The sequence below is a fragment of the Pristis pectinata genome, chromosome 46, assembly GCF_009764475.1.
Source record: "Pristis pectinata isolate sPriPec2 chromosome 46, sPriPec2.1.pri, whole genome shotgun sequence".
In the NCBI taxonomy this organism is placed as follows: domain Eukaryota; kingdom Metazoa; phylum Chordata; class Chondrichthyes; order Rhinopristiformes; family Pristidae; genus Pristis; species Pristis pectinata.
In genome coordinates, this window is record NC_067449.1 from 186,279 (window position 1) to 202,151 (window position 15,873).

The following is a 15,873-nucleotide window of genomic DNA, read 5'->3' on the forward strand; positions in this document are numbered from 1 at the left end:
ATGGCACCAGAGCTCCTGGATTTCCGCTCAGCGACGATGAACGAGCGGCCGATATATCTCCCAGTCGGGAGGGGTTGGACTCCGGGGGGGGGGGGGGGGGGGGGGGGAGGTGGGAGGATGTACAGCTGGCGCTCTCCCCCGTGTCTGCTTCTCTCGTTCTTTCGGACAGGACAGATTGAGGAGTTGCCGTCGGGGCAACCCGAAAGCTCCCGCGTTGCACTTTATACGCAGTCACTCTGGGGGCCGGTGATGGAGGGCGGGAGTGCTTGTGGGGGTGGTGGGGAGCCGATCGAGCGGACTGCTTTGCCCTGAGCTGTGTCGAGCCTCACTAGAGTTGTTGGAATCGCACCCAGCCGGGCAAGTGTGGAGTCTTCCCTGAGGCTCCGGACTTGTAGATTCTGGAAAGCTCACACGAGGGGCCATGATCTTAAGGTGATTGGAGGAAGGTATAAGGGGGATGTCTGGGGTAAATGTTTTTACACAGGGAGTGGTGGGTGCGTGAAACGCACTGCCGGCAGAGGTTTTGGGGGCAGATACATTAGGGATATTTAAGAGACTCTCAGATAACCACATGAATGATAGAGAAATGGAGGGCTATGTGGGAGGGAAGGGTGAGATAGATCTTAGAGCAGGATAAAATGTCGGCACAACATTGTGGGCCGAAGGGCCTGCTCTGTGCTGTAGTGTTCTATGTTCTATGTAATGCGGCGGATGTTGACTTCATGGACTAACTCCATCCAGATAATGGACAGTGTTCCTTCACTCCCCTGACCTGTCACTGACGGAAAGCTAATGTGTTGAGGGCTGGCAAGTGGAGGGCGTTCCATTAGAGTCCTGACTTGCCGATGGTGTCACAGGGCCCTACTTTCTTACATCACGGAAACTGGCCCTTCTGCCCCACTCGATGTTGCTGACCAAAATGTCCAAACGAGCCCGTCCCATTTTCCTGCCTTTGTCCAATTTCCTCTCAACACTTTATCTCCACGTACCGGTCTGAATTTAACATTGTAATTGTACCCTGTAAGATTAAATTAGCCAAAGGTCGTTTCTGATTCCTCCTTCGTATGTGCAGCGGTATGCAGCACAGAATGCATGTTGCAGGACAAAATGGTGTCAGCTCGGAATGTGGGACTGTTTTGGGAACTTACGGGAGTACTGATACACTGCCCTGAGAGCAGATGAGAAGGACAAACACGTCTTCCTTCAGACCTGCTGTCTCTGTCTCTGTGCCCTGGCTGAACGTCGCAAGCGATAAGGCATCAGGCTGGGACACTAAGGAATGGAGAAGTACTGGGGTAAAAGTTATGTTAAGTTTTTGAAGGGTATAAAAAGGGCCACCTTGTGGGTACCAATCGGAATCTTCCCTGAGGCTGGGTCGCGACCGGTGCCGAGACACAGACAGAAGGGGACACCTGAGGTTCCCTCCGGCATTGTACAGATCAGTTCATTGACTGGTTGATAAGTATTATTTTGCTTCTTTCTGTATTTTGTTAAGTATTCTTCCGTTTTGTATTTTATTCTTTATATGCCTCCAATAAAGTAGTTTCTATAACCTTTAACACGTGTACAGTGCCTCCTTTGTTTGCGAATACCTCTTGCTGCTGAATCAGGAAAGAACAAGGAACGGATTTTCAAATATTTTCGTTACCTCCCCGTATCTACAGCTCTCTCTGGCTGCTTGTTCTATATAACCACCACGCTCTGTGGGAAGAAGTTGCCCCTCAGGCCCCTGTTAAATATTTCCACTCACATTAAATCTACGTCTTCCACTTTTAAACTCCCCTACCTGGGAATGGACTGTGGCCATCCACGTTACCGACGCCCCCTGTGATTTTATATACCTCTAAAGCGTCAGCCCTCAACCTGCTACTCTTGGAGAAAAAGGTGGTAATGTAGACTGGGAAATGTGAGGGATGTTGAGTGCATGGATTCACTCCGTCACCCAGTGGAGAATGTTCCATCAACACTCGCGAGGTAATGCTGCAGCTCTACAAAACTCTGGTTAGACCACACTTAGAGCACTGTGTCCAATTCTGGTCGCCGCATTATAGGAAGGATGTGGAGGCGTTGGAGAGGGCGCAGAAGAGATTTACCAGGATGCTGCCTGGTTTGGAGAGTATGGATTGTGAGGAGAGGCTAAGAGAGCTAGGGCTTTACTCATTGGAGAGGAGGATGAGGGGAGACATGATAGAGGTGTACAAAATATTAAGAGGAATAGATAGAGTGGACAGCCAGCGCCTCTTTCCCAGGGCACCAATACTCAATACAAGAGGGCATGGCTTTAAGGTAATGTGTGGGAAGTTCAAGGGAGATATCAGAGGGAGGTTTTTCACCCAGAGAGTGGTTGGGGCGTGGAATGCGCTGCCTGGGGCGGTCGAGGCAGGTACATTGGTCAAATTCAAGAGATTGCTAGATAAGCATATGGAAGCATTTAAAATGGTGGGATATGTGGTAGGAAGGGGTTAGATAGTCTTAGGCGAGGTTTAAAGGTCGGCACAACATTGTGGGCCGAAGGGCCTGTATTGTGCTGTACTCTTCTATGATTCTATGATTCTATGAACGCTCCTGACTTACAGATGATGGAAATGTAATGTGGGCAAGGCGGCTGATGTTGAGTGCATGGGCCAACTCCATCCTGGCGAATAGAGAGCGTTCCATTGCACTCCAGGCCTCCGCTTTGTAGATACTGGAAAGAAATCTTGGAGTGTCGGGAGGTGAGTCACTCGCTGCAGGATACCTAGCCTCCCACCCGCTGTTGTAACCAAGGTATTTATGTGGCTAGTCCAGTCAAGTTGCTATTCAGTGGAAAGGCCGGGTCGTGGACTGTGTGCACAACAAGTTGCCCAGTTGAGTGACAGTTGCACCTTTGTCTCCAGGAAGAGCTCCCCGTCCAGGTGAGTAAGGACCAGCGCACGACACACCCACCTGTTTGCCCCGGTTTGTACACAGGCTTGTCGGTCTGGACAAAGGTCAGCGTGTTATACTTCCTCAGGAGAACATCCTTGGTGACGTTGATGGCGCCAGTGACAGTGACCGTGGCCAGGGATTCCTCGTCATTCCCCAGCAGCACATCCGGAGCCTACACAGAATCAGCACAGGATGCTGTTCAGCCCGTTACAGGGACCAGACGTCCATCAGTTTTGGGGGAGGTCCCACAGTTGGGGGGAGAGGTCCTGCAGTTTGGGGTGAGGTCCCGCAGTTTGGGGTGAGGTCCCACAGTTTGGGGGTGAGGTCCCACAATTTGGGGGGAGGTCCCACAGTTTGGGGGAAGGTCCCACAGTTTGGGGTGAGGTCCACAGTTTGGGGGAGAGGTCCCACAGTTTGGGGGTGAGGTCCTACAGTTTGGGGTGAGGTCCCACAGTTTGGGGAAGGTGCCACAGTATGGGAGTGAGGTTCCTACAGACTGGGGGTGAAGTCCCACAGTTTGGGGGTGAGGTCCCACAGTTTGGGGTGAGGTCCCACAGTTTGGGGGAATGGTCCACAGTTTGGGGGGAGATCCCACAGTTTGGGGGTGTCCTACAGTTTGGGGTGAGGTCCCACAGTTTGGGGGTGAGGTCCCACAATTTGGGGGGAGGTCCCACAGTTTGGGGGAAGGTCCCACAGTTTGGGGTGAGGTCCACAGTTTGGGGGAGAGGTCCCACAGTTTGGGGGTGAGGTCCTACAGTTTGGGTGAGGTCCCACAGTTTGGGTAAGGTCCCACAGTTTGGGGAAGGTGCCACAGTATGGGAGTGAGGTTCCTACAGATTGGGGGTGAAGTCCCACAGTTTGGGGGTGAGGTCCCACAGTTTGGGGTGTGGTCTCACAGTTTGGGGGAGAGGTCCCACAGTTTGGGGTGAGGTCCCACAGTTTGAGGGAGAGGTCCCACAGTTTGGGGGTGAGGTCCTACAGTTTGGGGTGAGGTCCCACAGTTTGGGGGAGTGGTCTCACAGTTTGGGGGGATGTCCCACAGTTTGGGGGAGAGGTCCCACAGTTTGGGGTGAGGTCCACAGTTTGGGGGAGAGGTCCCACAGTTTGGGGGTGAGGTCCTACAGTTTGGGGTGAGGTCCCACAGTTTGGGGGTGAGGTCCCACAGTTTGGGGGAGAGGTCTCACAGTTTGGGGGGATGTCCCACATTTTGGGGGAGTGGTCTCACAGTTTGGGAAGAGGTCCCACAGTTTGGGGTGATGTCCCACAGTTTGGGGGTGAGGTCCCACAGTTTGGACAGTGTGATCGCGGGACCGTAGCAGCAGGGTGAGAAGCGAGGGGATCGGGAGAGCGCTGATTGCAGAGGATCTGAGGTGAGGGTACTTTTAAAGGAGAACAGAGCGGAGACTTGGGACAGTGTGATTGCGGGACTGTCGGCATCGTGGCAACTGAAGAGTTAAACAGAGTGTTGACTGGTTGATTAGAGGGAGTGAGTGCTTGGGGTAATTGGCAGGGGCAAATATAAGGAGGGGTAACTGAAGCGGAGTGGCTAGTGTGTGAGTGGCTCGGGGTAGGAGAGGAGCTTTGAGGCTTTGGCTCGAGCGGCTTCGGCGAGCAGAGGCTGAGGATGAGTTTGCTCCCAGTGAGGTAATGCTGGGTAAATTCCTTTAATTAATTTAATTAACTTAGGGGTAGGTAATGAAGGCAGCAGTTAGGGCAGTCGTGTGCTCCGTGTGCAGCATTTGGGAAGTCAGGGACAGCACACTTGTCCCTGATGACCACACCTGTAAAAGGTGCATCCAGCTGCAGCTCCTGACAAACCGAGATAGGGAACTGGAGCTGGAACTGGATCATTCGTGAGGCAGAAATAGACAGGAGTTTCAGGGAGATAGTCACCCCTACAGTTCATGAGGCAGATAGCTGGGTGACTGTTAGGGAAGAGGTATAGACAGAAAGAGCAGAGCACCCCTGTGGCTGTTCCCATCAACAATATGTATACCATTTTGGATACTGCTGGTGGGGACGACTTACCAGGGACAAGTTGTAGTGGTCCCGTCTCCAGCACCGAGAAGGGACCCTCAGCTCAGAAAGGAAGGAGAGAAAAGTGGAGAACAGTAGTGATAGGGGATTCATAGTCGGGGGACAGATCGAGAATCCAGGATGGTCTGTTGCCTCCCTGGTGCCGGGGTTCACGATATCTCGGATCAAGTTCTCGATATTCTCAGAAGGGAGGGTGAGCAGCCAGATGTCGTGGTCCACGTCGGGACCAATGACGTGGATAGGAAGGAGGAGGAGGTCCTGCAAAGAGTTTAGGGAATTAGGTGCAAAGTTGAAGGACAGGACCTCCAAGGTTGCAATCTCAGGATTGCTGCCCATACCATGAGCTAGTGAGGCTAGAGATAGGAGGATCATGCAGCTAAATACACGGCTAAGGAGCTGGTGCAGGAGGGAGGGCTTCATGTTTCTGGACAATTGGGCTTCCTTCCAGGGAAGGTGGGACCTGTTCCGACGGGACAGTTTGCACCTGAACTGGAGGGGGACTAACCTACGTGCGGGTAGGTTTGCTAGTGCTGCTCCGGGGGGTTTAAACTAGATTTTCAGGGGGAGGGGAACCAGGGTGTTAGAGCAGATAGTGATGTAGAGGAGGAAAAAGGTCATGTGAGGACTGCAGGTATCGACAGAAATCAAAGGTTTGTACGTGATAGAAATGTTCTCAGGTGCATCTATTTCAATGCAAGGAGGATTGTAGGAAAGGCAGATGAGTTTAGGGCGTGGATTGGCACGTGGGATTACGACGTTATTGCTATTAGTGAGACTTGGATGCAGGAGGGGCAGGACTGGCAGCTAAATGTCCCGGGGTTCCGTTGTTTCAGACGTGATAAAGGGGGAGGAGTGGCATTACTAGTCAGGGAAAAATCACAGCTGTGCGTAGACAGGACAACCCGGAGGGGTCGTCTACAGACTCCATATGGGTGGAGCTGAGGGACGGGAAAGGTGTGACCACACTAATAGCGTTGTATTATAGACCGCCAAATAGTCAGAGAATTGGAGGAGCAAATCTGTAGAAATAGACCGATGTAAGAAACAAAGTTGTAATAATATGTGGAAAGTTAAAATCCTCTACTGACTGGGACTCCCACACTGAAAGGGCTGGATGACTTGGAGTTTGTCAAATGTGTTCAGGGAAGTTTTCTAAATCAATAGACGTACCAACGAGAGAGAATGCAATACTTGATCTCCTATTAGGGAACCAGACAGGTCAGGTGACAGAAGTATGTGTAGGTGAACATTTTGGGTCCAGTGACCATAATGTCATTAGTTTCAAGTTCCTTATGGATAACGATAAGTCTGGACCTCGAGTTGAGCTTCTAAATTGGAGAAAGGACAATTTTGTGGAAATCAGGAAGGATCTAGGAAGAGTCGATTGGGATAAGTTGTTTTCTGGCAAGGATGCGTTCAGTAAGTGGAAGGCCTTCAAAGGTGAAATTGAGAGTGCAGAGTTTGCATGTTCCTGGCCAGGATTAAAGGCAAACCTAACAGGTATAGGGAGCCTTGGTTTTCAATGGATATTGGCGATCTGGTTAAGAGAGGTGTATAGCAGGTATGGGCAACTAGGAACAAATGAGGTACTTGAGTATACAAAATGTAAGAAAATACTAAAAGAAATCAGGAAGTCAAAAAGGATGAGGTTGCTTTGGCAGATAATGTGAAGGTAAACCCGAAGGATTTCTACAAGTATATTAAGGGTAAAAGGATGGTAAGGGGCAATATTGGTCCCCTAGAAGATCAGAGTGGTCGTCTGTGTGGAGCCTCAGGAGATGGGGGAGATCTTAACAGTTTTTTTGCATCAGTATTTACTCAGGAAACTGGCATAGTGGATATGGAAGGAAAGGAAACGAGCAAGTGTCATGGAACATTTAGAGATTAAAGAGGAGGAGGTGCTTGCTGTTTTACAGCGAATAAAGGTAGATAAATACCCCGAGCCTGACAAAATATTTCCTCGGACCTTGTGAGAGACTAGTGTAGAAGTGTCAGAGGCTCTGGTAGATATATTGAAAATGTCCTTAGCCACGGGTGTGGTGCCGGAGGACTTGAGGGTAGCTCAATTTGTTCTGTATAAAAAAGGCTCTAAAAGTAAACCAGGTAATTACAGGCCGCTGAGCCTGACATCAGTAGTAGGTAAATTATTAGAAGGTGTTCTGAGAGATCGGATATACAAGTATTTGGACAACTAAGGGCTGATTAAGGATAGTCAGCGTGGCTTTGTGCGTGGTAGATCATGTTTAACGGATCTTAGAGTTTTTCCGAGGAGGTTACCAAGAAAGCAGATGATGGAACGGTTGTGGTTCTTGTCAAAGGCCTTAGTAAAGTCCATGTAGACAAGGTCCCACATGGGAGGTTGGTTCAAGAAGGTTCAGACACTAGGTATCCACGGAGAGGTTGTAAACTGGATTTGAAATTCTGAAGACAGTGGTAGTGGATAATTGTTTCTCAGACTGGAGGCCTGTGACTAGTGGTGTGCCTCAGGGATCTGTGTTGGGACCATGGTTGTGTGTTGTCTATATCAATGATCTAGGTGATGTGTTAAATTGGATCAGCAAGTTTGCTGATGACACTAAGATTGGATGCGTTGTGGACAGCGAGGAAGGCTTTCAAAGCTTGCAGAGGGATCTGGACAAACTGGGGAAAATGGGTCAGAAAATGGCAGATGGAATATAATGCAGACAATTGTGAGGTGTTGCATTTTAGAAGGACAAATCAAGGCAGGACATACACAGTAAATGGTAGGGCACTGAGGAGTGCGGAGGGACAAAGGGATCTGGGAGTTCAGATACATAAATCCCTGAAAGTGGCGTCACAAGTAGACAGGGTTATAAAGAAGGCTTTTGGCATCCTGGCATTCATAAATCAAAGTATTGAGTATAGGAGTTGGATGTTATGGTGAGGTTGTACAAGACATTGGTGAGGCTAAATCTGGATTATTGTGTGCAGTTCTGCTCACCTAACTAGTAAGGATATCAGTAAGATTGAAAGAGTGCAGAGGAGATTTACTAGAATGTTACCGGGTCTTCAGGAGTTGAGTTACAGGAAAAGATGGAACAGGTTAGGACTTTATTCCTTGGAGCGTAGAAGAATTGAGGGGAGATTTGATAGATGTTTACAAAATTGAGGGGTATAGACAGTAAATGCGAGTAGGGTCTTTCCACCTAGATTAGGAGAGATAAGTACGAGAGGACATGGCTTTAGGGTGAGGGGGGAGGTTTAGGGGAAACTTCTTCACGCAGAACGGTGGGAGTGTGGAATGGGCTTCCATCTGACGTGGTAAATGCGGGCTCACCCTCAAGTTTTAAGAATAAATTGGATAGATACATGGACGGGAGAGGCCCGGAGGGTTATGGACTGGGTGCAGGTAAATTGGACTAGCGGAATAAGTTTCGGCACAGACTTTTGATCCGACGGTTTGTGGGGTGAGCCGTCCTGTGTGGGGACATCAAACGCAGAACATTGAACGGACACCTCCACGTCCCACAATGTGTCGACCATGATGCCGTATTAAACTGCTGCCATCTGCCCGGACATGATCCACATCTCTCATTTCCAAGGCGGTTCATCTGCCTGTCATCTAATGTCGCCTCAACACCACTCTGGTGCCTGAATCCACCAACTTCCCCGGCAGAGCGCTCCAGGCACCCACCACTCTCTGTAAAAAGTCTTGCCACATAAATCTCCTTCAAACTTTCCCCGTTCTCAACTTGAAGCTATGCCCTCTGGCACTTGACCATTTTCCCCATCTGTGTCTCTCATAGCTTTATAAACCTCTATCAGGTCTCGCCCATTGTCCAGCGCTCAAGGGAAAACAGCCCAAGTCTGTTCGAACTCTTCTGGACATTTCTCGCTTATCCGGGAACATTGCTGGCGAAACTCCTTTGCACACTCTCCAAAACCTCCACGCCCCAACTGTAACGGGGCGACCAGAACTCCACACGATTCTCCAAGTGCAGCCTAACCAGATTTTTATACAGCTCCAACATGACTTCCTGACTCTTATACTCAAGGTCCCGACTAATGAATGCAAGTATGCAAACGGCTTCTTTACCGTTCTGTCTGCTTGTGTCGCCACTTAGACTCCTGGATCTCTCTGTACATCAATGAACTCAAGGAGCGTGCAAGTAACTGTAGACTTCCCCAGATATTTGATCTCCCAAAGTGCAACACCTCACACTTGGCGGGATTAAACGCCATCTGTCGCTTCTCCACCCAGATCTACAGCCGGTCTATATCTTGCTTTGACAGCCTTCTTCACTACTCACAGCTCCACCAACGTTTGTCATCGGCAAACTTACCAATCAGCCCATCCACGTTTCCGTCTAAGTCAGGTCTGTATGTCACAAACAAGAGGTCCCGGTACGGATCCCCGCCTAACACTGGACACCGACTTCCAACCAGGATAACAACTCTCCACCATTATCCCCTGTCTTCTATGGCCAAGCGGACTTTGAATCCCATCTACAAGTCACTGGATTCCATGCACCTTAATCTTCTGGATCAGCAGACCATGAATGAATTTGACTAACGGCTTTACTAAAGTCCGAGTAGACAACGTCCTCTGCTCTACCATCAATGATCTTCGCCACCTGCCCAAAAAAACTAAGCCGTGAAATCCCAGCACAACGTCATGGAAACTATTCGTTATTACTCCATGGTTTTCCAAATGCGGGTAAATCCTTTCCAAAGTATCCCCTCCAATAGCTTCCCTACAACTGTGAGGCTCAGCAGTCCATGCCGACCACTTGATCCAGCCGGGTGGTCCCAATTTCCTGCGTTCGGTCCATATCCCTCCAGGCCCCTCCCCCTCAGGCACAACGGTATCATTTAAGAAGCATTTGGATAGGTACATGGAGGGGCGAGCCTTGGACGGATATGGGCCGAACCCAGGAAATTGGGACCAGCTGGGTGGGCACAGTGGTCGGTATGGATTGGTTGGGCCGAAGGGCCTGTATCCTTGTTGTATTGCTCATTGACTCCATAACTCTATCTATCAGAGTGCTTATTAAATGACACTGTTGTACCTGTCTCACCCACTTCCTCTGGCAGCTCGTTCCATGTACTCACCACCCTCTGCGTGGAAAAACTTGCCCCCAGATCCCTTTTGAATCTTCCCCCTCTCGCCCTAAACTTATTCCCCTTAGTCCTGGACTCCCCAACTCTTGAAATTGGAATTGGTTTACTATTGTCCACCTTATCTATGCCTCTCATAACGTTAAACACCTCTAACGTCGCCCCTCGTTGTCCTACGTTCCAAGGAATAAAGACCTCGCCTGGCCAACCTCTCCCGATAACTCAGGCCCTCTGGTCCACACAACATCCTCGTAAATCTGCACTCGTTCCAGTTTAACCACGTCTTTCCTATAACAGGGTGACCACAACTGTACACCGTGCTCCAAGTGCAGCCTCACCAACGACTTATGTAACTGCAACATAACGTCCCAACTCCTGTACTCAGCGGCCTGACTGATGTAGGCCAGCGTGATCAATGCTTTTTTCACCACTCTGTCTACCTGTGACGCAGCTTTCAACAAACTATGCACTTGTACTCCAAGGTTCCTCTGTTCGATTACACTCCCTATTCCCCTACCGTTCATACAAGCCCTACGCTGGTTTGACTTTCCAAATGCATCACCTCACACCTACCTGTACTGAAGTCCATTTGCCACTCCTCGGCCCACTTCCCTAACTGATCAACATCCCCCTGTAATCTACGATAACCTTCTTCACCATCAACAACACCTCCTAAATTCGTGTCATCTGCAAACTTGCTGATCAAGCCGTGTGTATCCACATCCAAATCATTTATACAAATAAGGGTCCCAACACCGACCCCTGAGACACACCACTGGTCACCTAGGGGGACATGTGCATAGTTTGTTGAAGTGGCGTCACAGGTAGACAGGTCTCCATTCCGAGAAACAACTTTCAACCACCACCCTCTGCTTCCCACCTCCTAGCCAGTTCTCCCTGGATTCCATGGGACCCAACCTTCCAGACCAGCTTCCCATGCGGGACCTTGTCCAAGGCCTTGCTAAAGTCCAAATAGACAACACCCACACCCTACCCTCATCTACGCTTTTGGCTATTTCTTCAAAAAAAACTTTTAATTTGTCAAACACGACTGCCCACACACAAAGCCCTGTTGACTCCTCCTAATCAGACCCTGTATATTCACATGCTGGTAGATCCTGTCCCTCACAGAGCAATACAGCACAGATATAAACCCTTAGGCCCAACAAGTTCATACTGCCCAGCCAGGAAGCCCCAATTTGCTGCGAAGATAGTCACCTCAGGATACAGAGGGACCTGGAACATCTGGGAATTTTGGGGAGGGGTGGCAGATAGATTTTAATTCAGAACATTGCGAGGCAACGCACTTTGGGAGGTGAAATTCTGGGAGAACACGTGAACGTACGGCAGGACCTTTGGAGTGTTGCTGTGGAGAGAGACCCTGAGCGCAAGGTCTCAGCTCCCTGGACGTCGTGCCAAGGTGGGCAGGGCAGTGAAGAAGACATTTAGTACCCTTGCCTTTACCGGCCCGAGGCGTTGGGGTTTATGATGGGGTGTATAAAACATTGTTCAGGCCGCACTTGGAGCATTGAGCGTTGTTCCGGTCGCCACGCTGCAGGTAGTATGTGTTCGTAAAGAGTGAGATCTACCAGGATGGGGCCTGAAATGGAGGGATGTGGTTGTCGGGGGAGATTCCACAGGCTGGGTTTATTCTCAATGGGAAGACCGAAGGGCGTTGTGGAGTTGTGAGGGGCGTGAACAAATTAGATTAAGAGCGTCTCTTTTTTCCAAGGGGAGCTGACCCGAGAAATGTAGGGCACAGGTTTAAGGCGAGAATGGAGACATCTAAAGGAGATATGGGGGGGGGGGTATGTTTTCTACATAGACGGCACTGAGAAGCGTGAATAGGTATCAAGGTCGGCACGTAGGTGGTGGGCCGAAGGCCGCGCTCCTGTACAGCACGATGCCGTGACTCGGACGGCGAGCCTGGCTGAGGGGCCCAGGGACTGGTGAATAGACAGGGAACCGCGAAGGTCGTGCAGGGAGAGGATGAGGTGTTGTCAGTCAGGAAAAGGGGCGACGCTTGCCTGACGCCGGCCCCGCCCAGGGTGCGTGTGCACCCCACTCACCGTGAACTCCACACAGCCGTAGCGCCCGATCCCCGCCGTCTCCTGGTCCAGGAGGGTGGTGTTACTCTGGGGGTGGTGGAGGGTCACTCTGAGGGAGCTGGTGCCGTCCCCGACCGTCTGAAGAACGCAAACCTTCTCCGGGGTCCCGAGCTGGATCTCCGACGGTATCAGCACCAAAGCGTGCCTGAAAACGCGGGAGAACAGTAGGGGGAAATTCGGAGCACTCACCAAAGAGTGGGAAGTCATCCCGGGTTAGGGTTAGAATTAGCTCAGAATTAGCTCGGTGGTGGGAGGCAGGGATTGACGGTGGAAGGTTGTTTCTGGGACTGGAGGCCCGTGACCAGTGGTGTTCCCCAGGGCTCGGTGCTGGACCCATTGCCGTTTGTCATCCTATCGTCAACGATTTCGATAAGAATGCACAGGGCAGGTTGGTAAGTGTGCAGATGACACTGCCATGGGTGGTGTAGTGTACAATGAAGAAGGTTATCAGGATTTACAGAGGAATCTTCACCAGCTGGGGACGTGGGCAGAGGTGTGGCAGATGGAGTTTAATTCGGAATATTCCGAGTAGTTACATTTTAGGAAGACGAATTACGGTTGGGTTTTCACAGTTAACGCCAGGGTCCCGGGCAGTGTCGTAGAACAGAGGGACCTTGCAGTACAGGTACATGGTTTCCTGAAAGTAGGGTCACAGGTAGACAGGGTGCTGAGGAAGGCGTTCGGCACGCTGCCTTCATCAGTCAGGGCACTGAGTATAGAAATTGGGGCGGGGAGGGGGTGGTGTGGTGATGTCGCAGTTGTACAGGACGTCGGTGAGGCCGCACTTGGAGTGCTGTGTTCAGTTCTGGTCGCCCTGATGTAGGAAAGATGGCACTAAGCTGGAAAGAGCGCAGAGAGAGATTTACAAGGATGTAAATCGTCGACCCTCTCTCTCTCTCTCTCTGTTCCGTCTCTGTTTCCTCTCTCCTGCCAGCTCTCCAACATTTCCTCTGCCCAGTCTCTCTTTCCCCTGTATCTCTTTACTCAGCCCCTCTCTCTCCCGTCTACCAGTCTCTCTGTCCCCTCTTACCCAATCCCCCTCTCCCTCAGTGTATCTCTGCCCCCTCTCCCCGTCTAACTCTGTCCCCTCTCCCCCAGACTTTCTCCCCTACCCTGAACTTACGGAACTGCTCCCACGGCCCCGATCACCAAGCAGAGCAGGATTCCCCCCGACACCATGTCGCCCCCTCTCCCTGTGGATCTTGCACGGACTGAGAGTCCGGCTCTGGGTCAATCGACGGGAGGTCACAGGGACAGGATTTCACCATCAGCTCTGGGTAAACGTGTTTACGCAGAGCGAGCTCAAATAGCGGTGGAGGGTTGGTGGGAGGGAGGCAGGAGAGAGTCCCTCTCTGTCCACACTCTCTCGCTTCCCTCTTCTCCCCAAACTCTCTCTCCGCCTCTCCCCACTTTCACCGTCCCCTCCCCATCTCTCCTCCTCTCCAGCTCTCTGTACCCTGCTCTCCAGTCATTCTCTGCCATATCTCCTGTGTCTCTCTCTGTATCTCTCTCTCTGTCCCTCTCTCTGTCTCTCTCTCTGTCTCTCTCTCTGTCTCTCTCTCTGTCTCTCTCTCTCTCTGTCTCTCTCTGTGTCCCTCTCTCTGTCTCTCTCTGTGTCCCTCTCTCTGTCTCTCTCTCTGTCTCTCTCTCTCTCTCTCTGTCTCTCTCTCTCTGTGTCTCTCTCTCTGTCTCTCTCTCTGTCTCTCTCTCTCTCTGTCTCTCTCTGTGTCTCTCTCTCTGTCTCTCTCTCTGTCTCTCTCTCTCTCTCTCTCTCTATGTCTCTCTCTCTCTGTGTCTCTCTCTGTCTCTCTCTCTCTCTGTCTCTCTCTCTGTCTCTCTCTCTCTCTCTCTCTGTCTCTCTGTGTCTCTGTGTGTGTGTGTGTCTCTCTCTCCACCCCCCTCTCTCGGCCCCCTCGTCTCTCTACCTGTCCCCAATCACCCTCTCCCCAATCTCATCCAGTTTTATATCCCAGTCTTCCTTCTCCTCCAATCCCACTCTCCCCCCAATCCGTCTCCCCTCAGTCTCTCTCTGCCCCCTCTCCCTCCCCAATCTCTCCCGACGTCCTCTCCCACTCCCCCTCTTCCCAATCCCCCTCTCCCCAGTCCCCTTCTCCCCAATCTCTGCCCCCTCTCCCAGTCTCTCTCTCTCTCCCCCAATCCTCTCCCCAATCCCACTCTCCCTCTCCCCCAGTCTCTTTCTGCCCCTCTCCCCGTCTAACTCTGTCGCCTCTCCCCCAGACTTTCTCCCCTACCCTGAACTTACGGAACTGCTCCCACGGCCCCGATCACCAAGCAGAGTAGGATTCCCCCCGACACCATGTCGCCCCCTCTCCCTGTGGATCTTGCACGGACTGAGAGTCCGGCTCTGGGTCAATCGACGGGAGGTCACAGAGACAGGATTTCACCATCAGCTCTGGGTAAACGTGTTTACGCAGAGCGAACTCAAATAGCGGTGGAACACCCGGGTGGGTTGGTGGGAGGGAGATGAGGATTGGTGGGAGGGAAAGAGACGATAGAGAAACGGTCCTGTACAATCCCAGCAGGATACCAGACCCTGCACAATCCCAGCCCGGAGCCCAGACCCTGTACAATCCCAGCAGGTCCCCCAGTCTTGCACAAACCGAGAAGATTCCTCTGTTCTGTACAATCCCAGTAGGTCGCTGAGTCCTGTACAATCCAAGCAGCTACCCTAGTCCTGTTCAATCCCAGCAGATTCCACAATCCCATACAATAGCAGCAGGTCCCCAGTCTTGTACAATCCAAGCAGGTCCACACCATTCCTGTACAGTCCCAGCAGGTTCCCCATTCCTGTGGAGTCCCAGCAGATTCACCGGCCATGTATAATCCCAGCAGGATTTACAGTGCTGTACAATCCGAGCAGTTTACCCAGTCCTGTATAGTCCCAGCAGGTCCACAAGTCCTGTACAATCCCCCAGTCCTGTACGAGGATGTGACGAAACACAACGATGAAGGGAGAGAAATCCCCAGCAAGGGATTTGATAAAGTACCCCATGCAAGGCTTATTGAGAAAGCAAGGAGGCATGGGATCCAAGGTCACATTGCTTTGTGGATTCAGAACTGGCTGGCCCACAGAAGGCAAAGAGTGGTTGTTGACGGGTCATATTCTGCATGGAGGTCAGTGACCAGTGGTGTACCTCAGGGATCAGCTCTGGGACCCTTACTCTTCGTCATTTTTATAGATAACCAAGATGGGGAAGTGGGATAGATTAGTAAGGTTGCTGATGACACAAAGGTTGGAGGTCACACAGGATCACAAGACGAAGGAGCAGAAGTAGGCCATTCAGCCCATCGAGTCTGCTCCATGAGCTAAACTAAAACTATTCCTATCTAGCCCCAATTTCGGGCCTTATCCCCATATCCCTTGATACCTTGACTACTTAGATACCTATCAATCTCCTCCTTAAACGCCCCCAGTGATCGGGCCTCCACAACTGTACGTGGCAACGAATTCCATAAATTCACTACCCTCTGGCTAAAGAAATTTCTCCTCATTCCTGTTTTAAACCTGTACCCTCTAATTCTAAGACTGTGCCCTCTAGTCCTGGACTCACCCACCAAGAGAACCAGCTTGGCCACATCTACCCTGTCCAGACTTTTAACATTCAAAATGTTTCTATGAGGTCCCCTCTCATTCTTCTGTACTCTAGTGAGTACAGACCAAGAGCCAACAAACGCTCATCGTATGTAAGCCCTTTCATTCTGGGAATCATCCTCGTAAATC

At 51.0% G+C, this 15,873-nt stretch overlaps 1 protein-coding gene across 1 annotated transcript in view; it reads right to left on the reverse strand.

Moving 5' to 3' along the window:
* The window catches only part of LOC127566828 (alpha-2-macroglobulin-like), a 69,466-nt gene extending 54,911 nt beyond the window's left edge, over window positions 1-14,555 (reverse strand). The window contains 3 exon segments of the mRNA XM_052009331.1: window positions 2,926-3,079; window positions 12,093-12,276; window positions 14,395-14,555. Of these exon segments, the coding sequence (XP_051865291.1) occupies window positions 2,926-3,079; window positions 12,093-12,276; window positions 14,395-14,450 (394 nt within the window). The 5' untranslated portion in view covers window positions 14,451-14,555.
* Window positions 14,556-15,873: the final 1,318 nt, after the last annotated feature.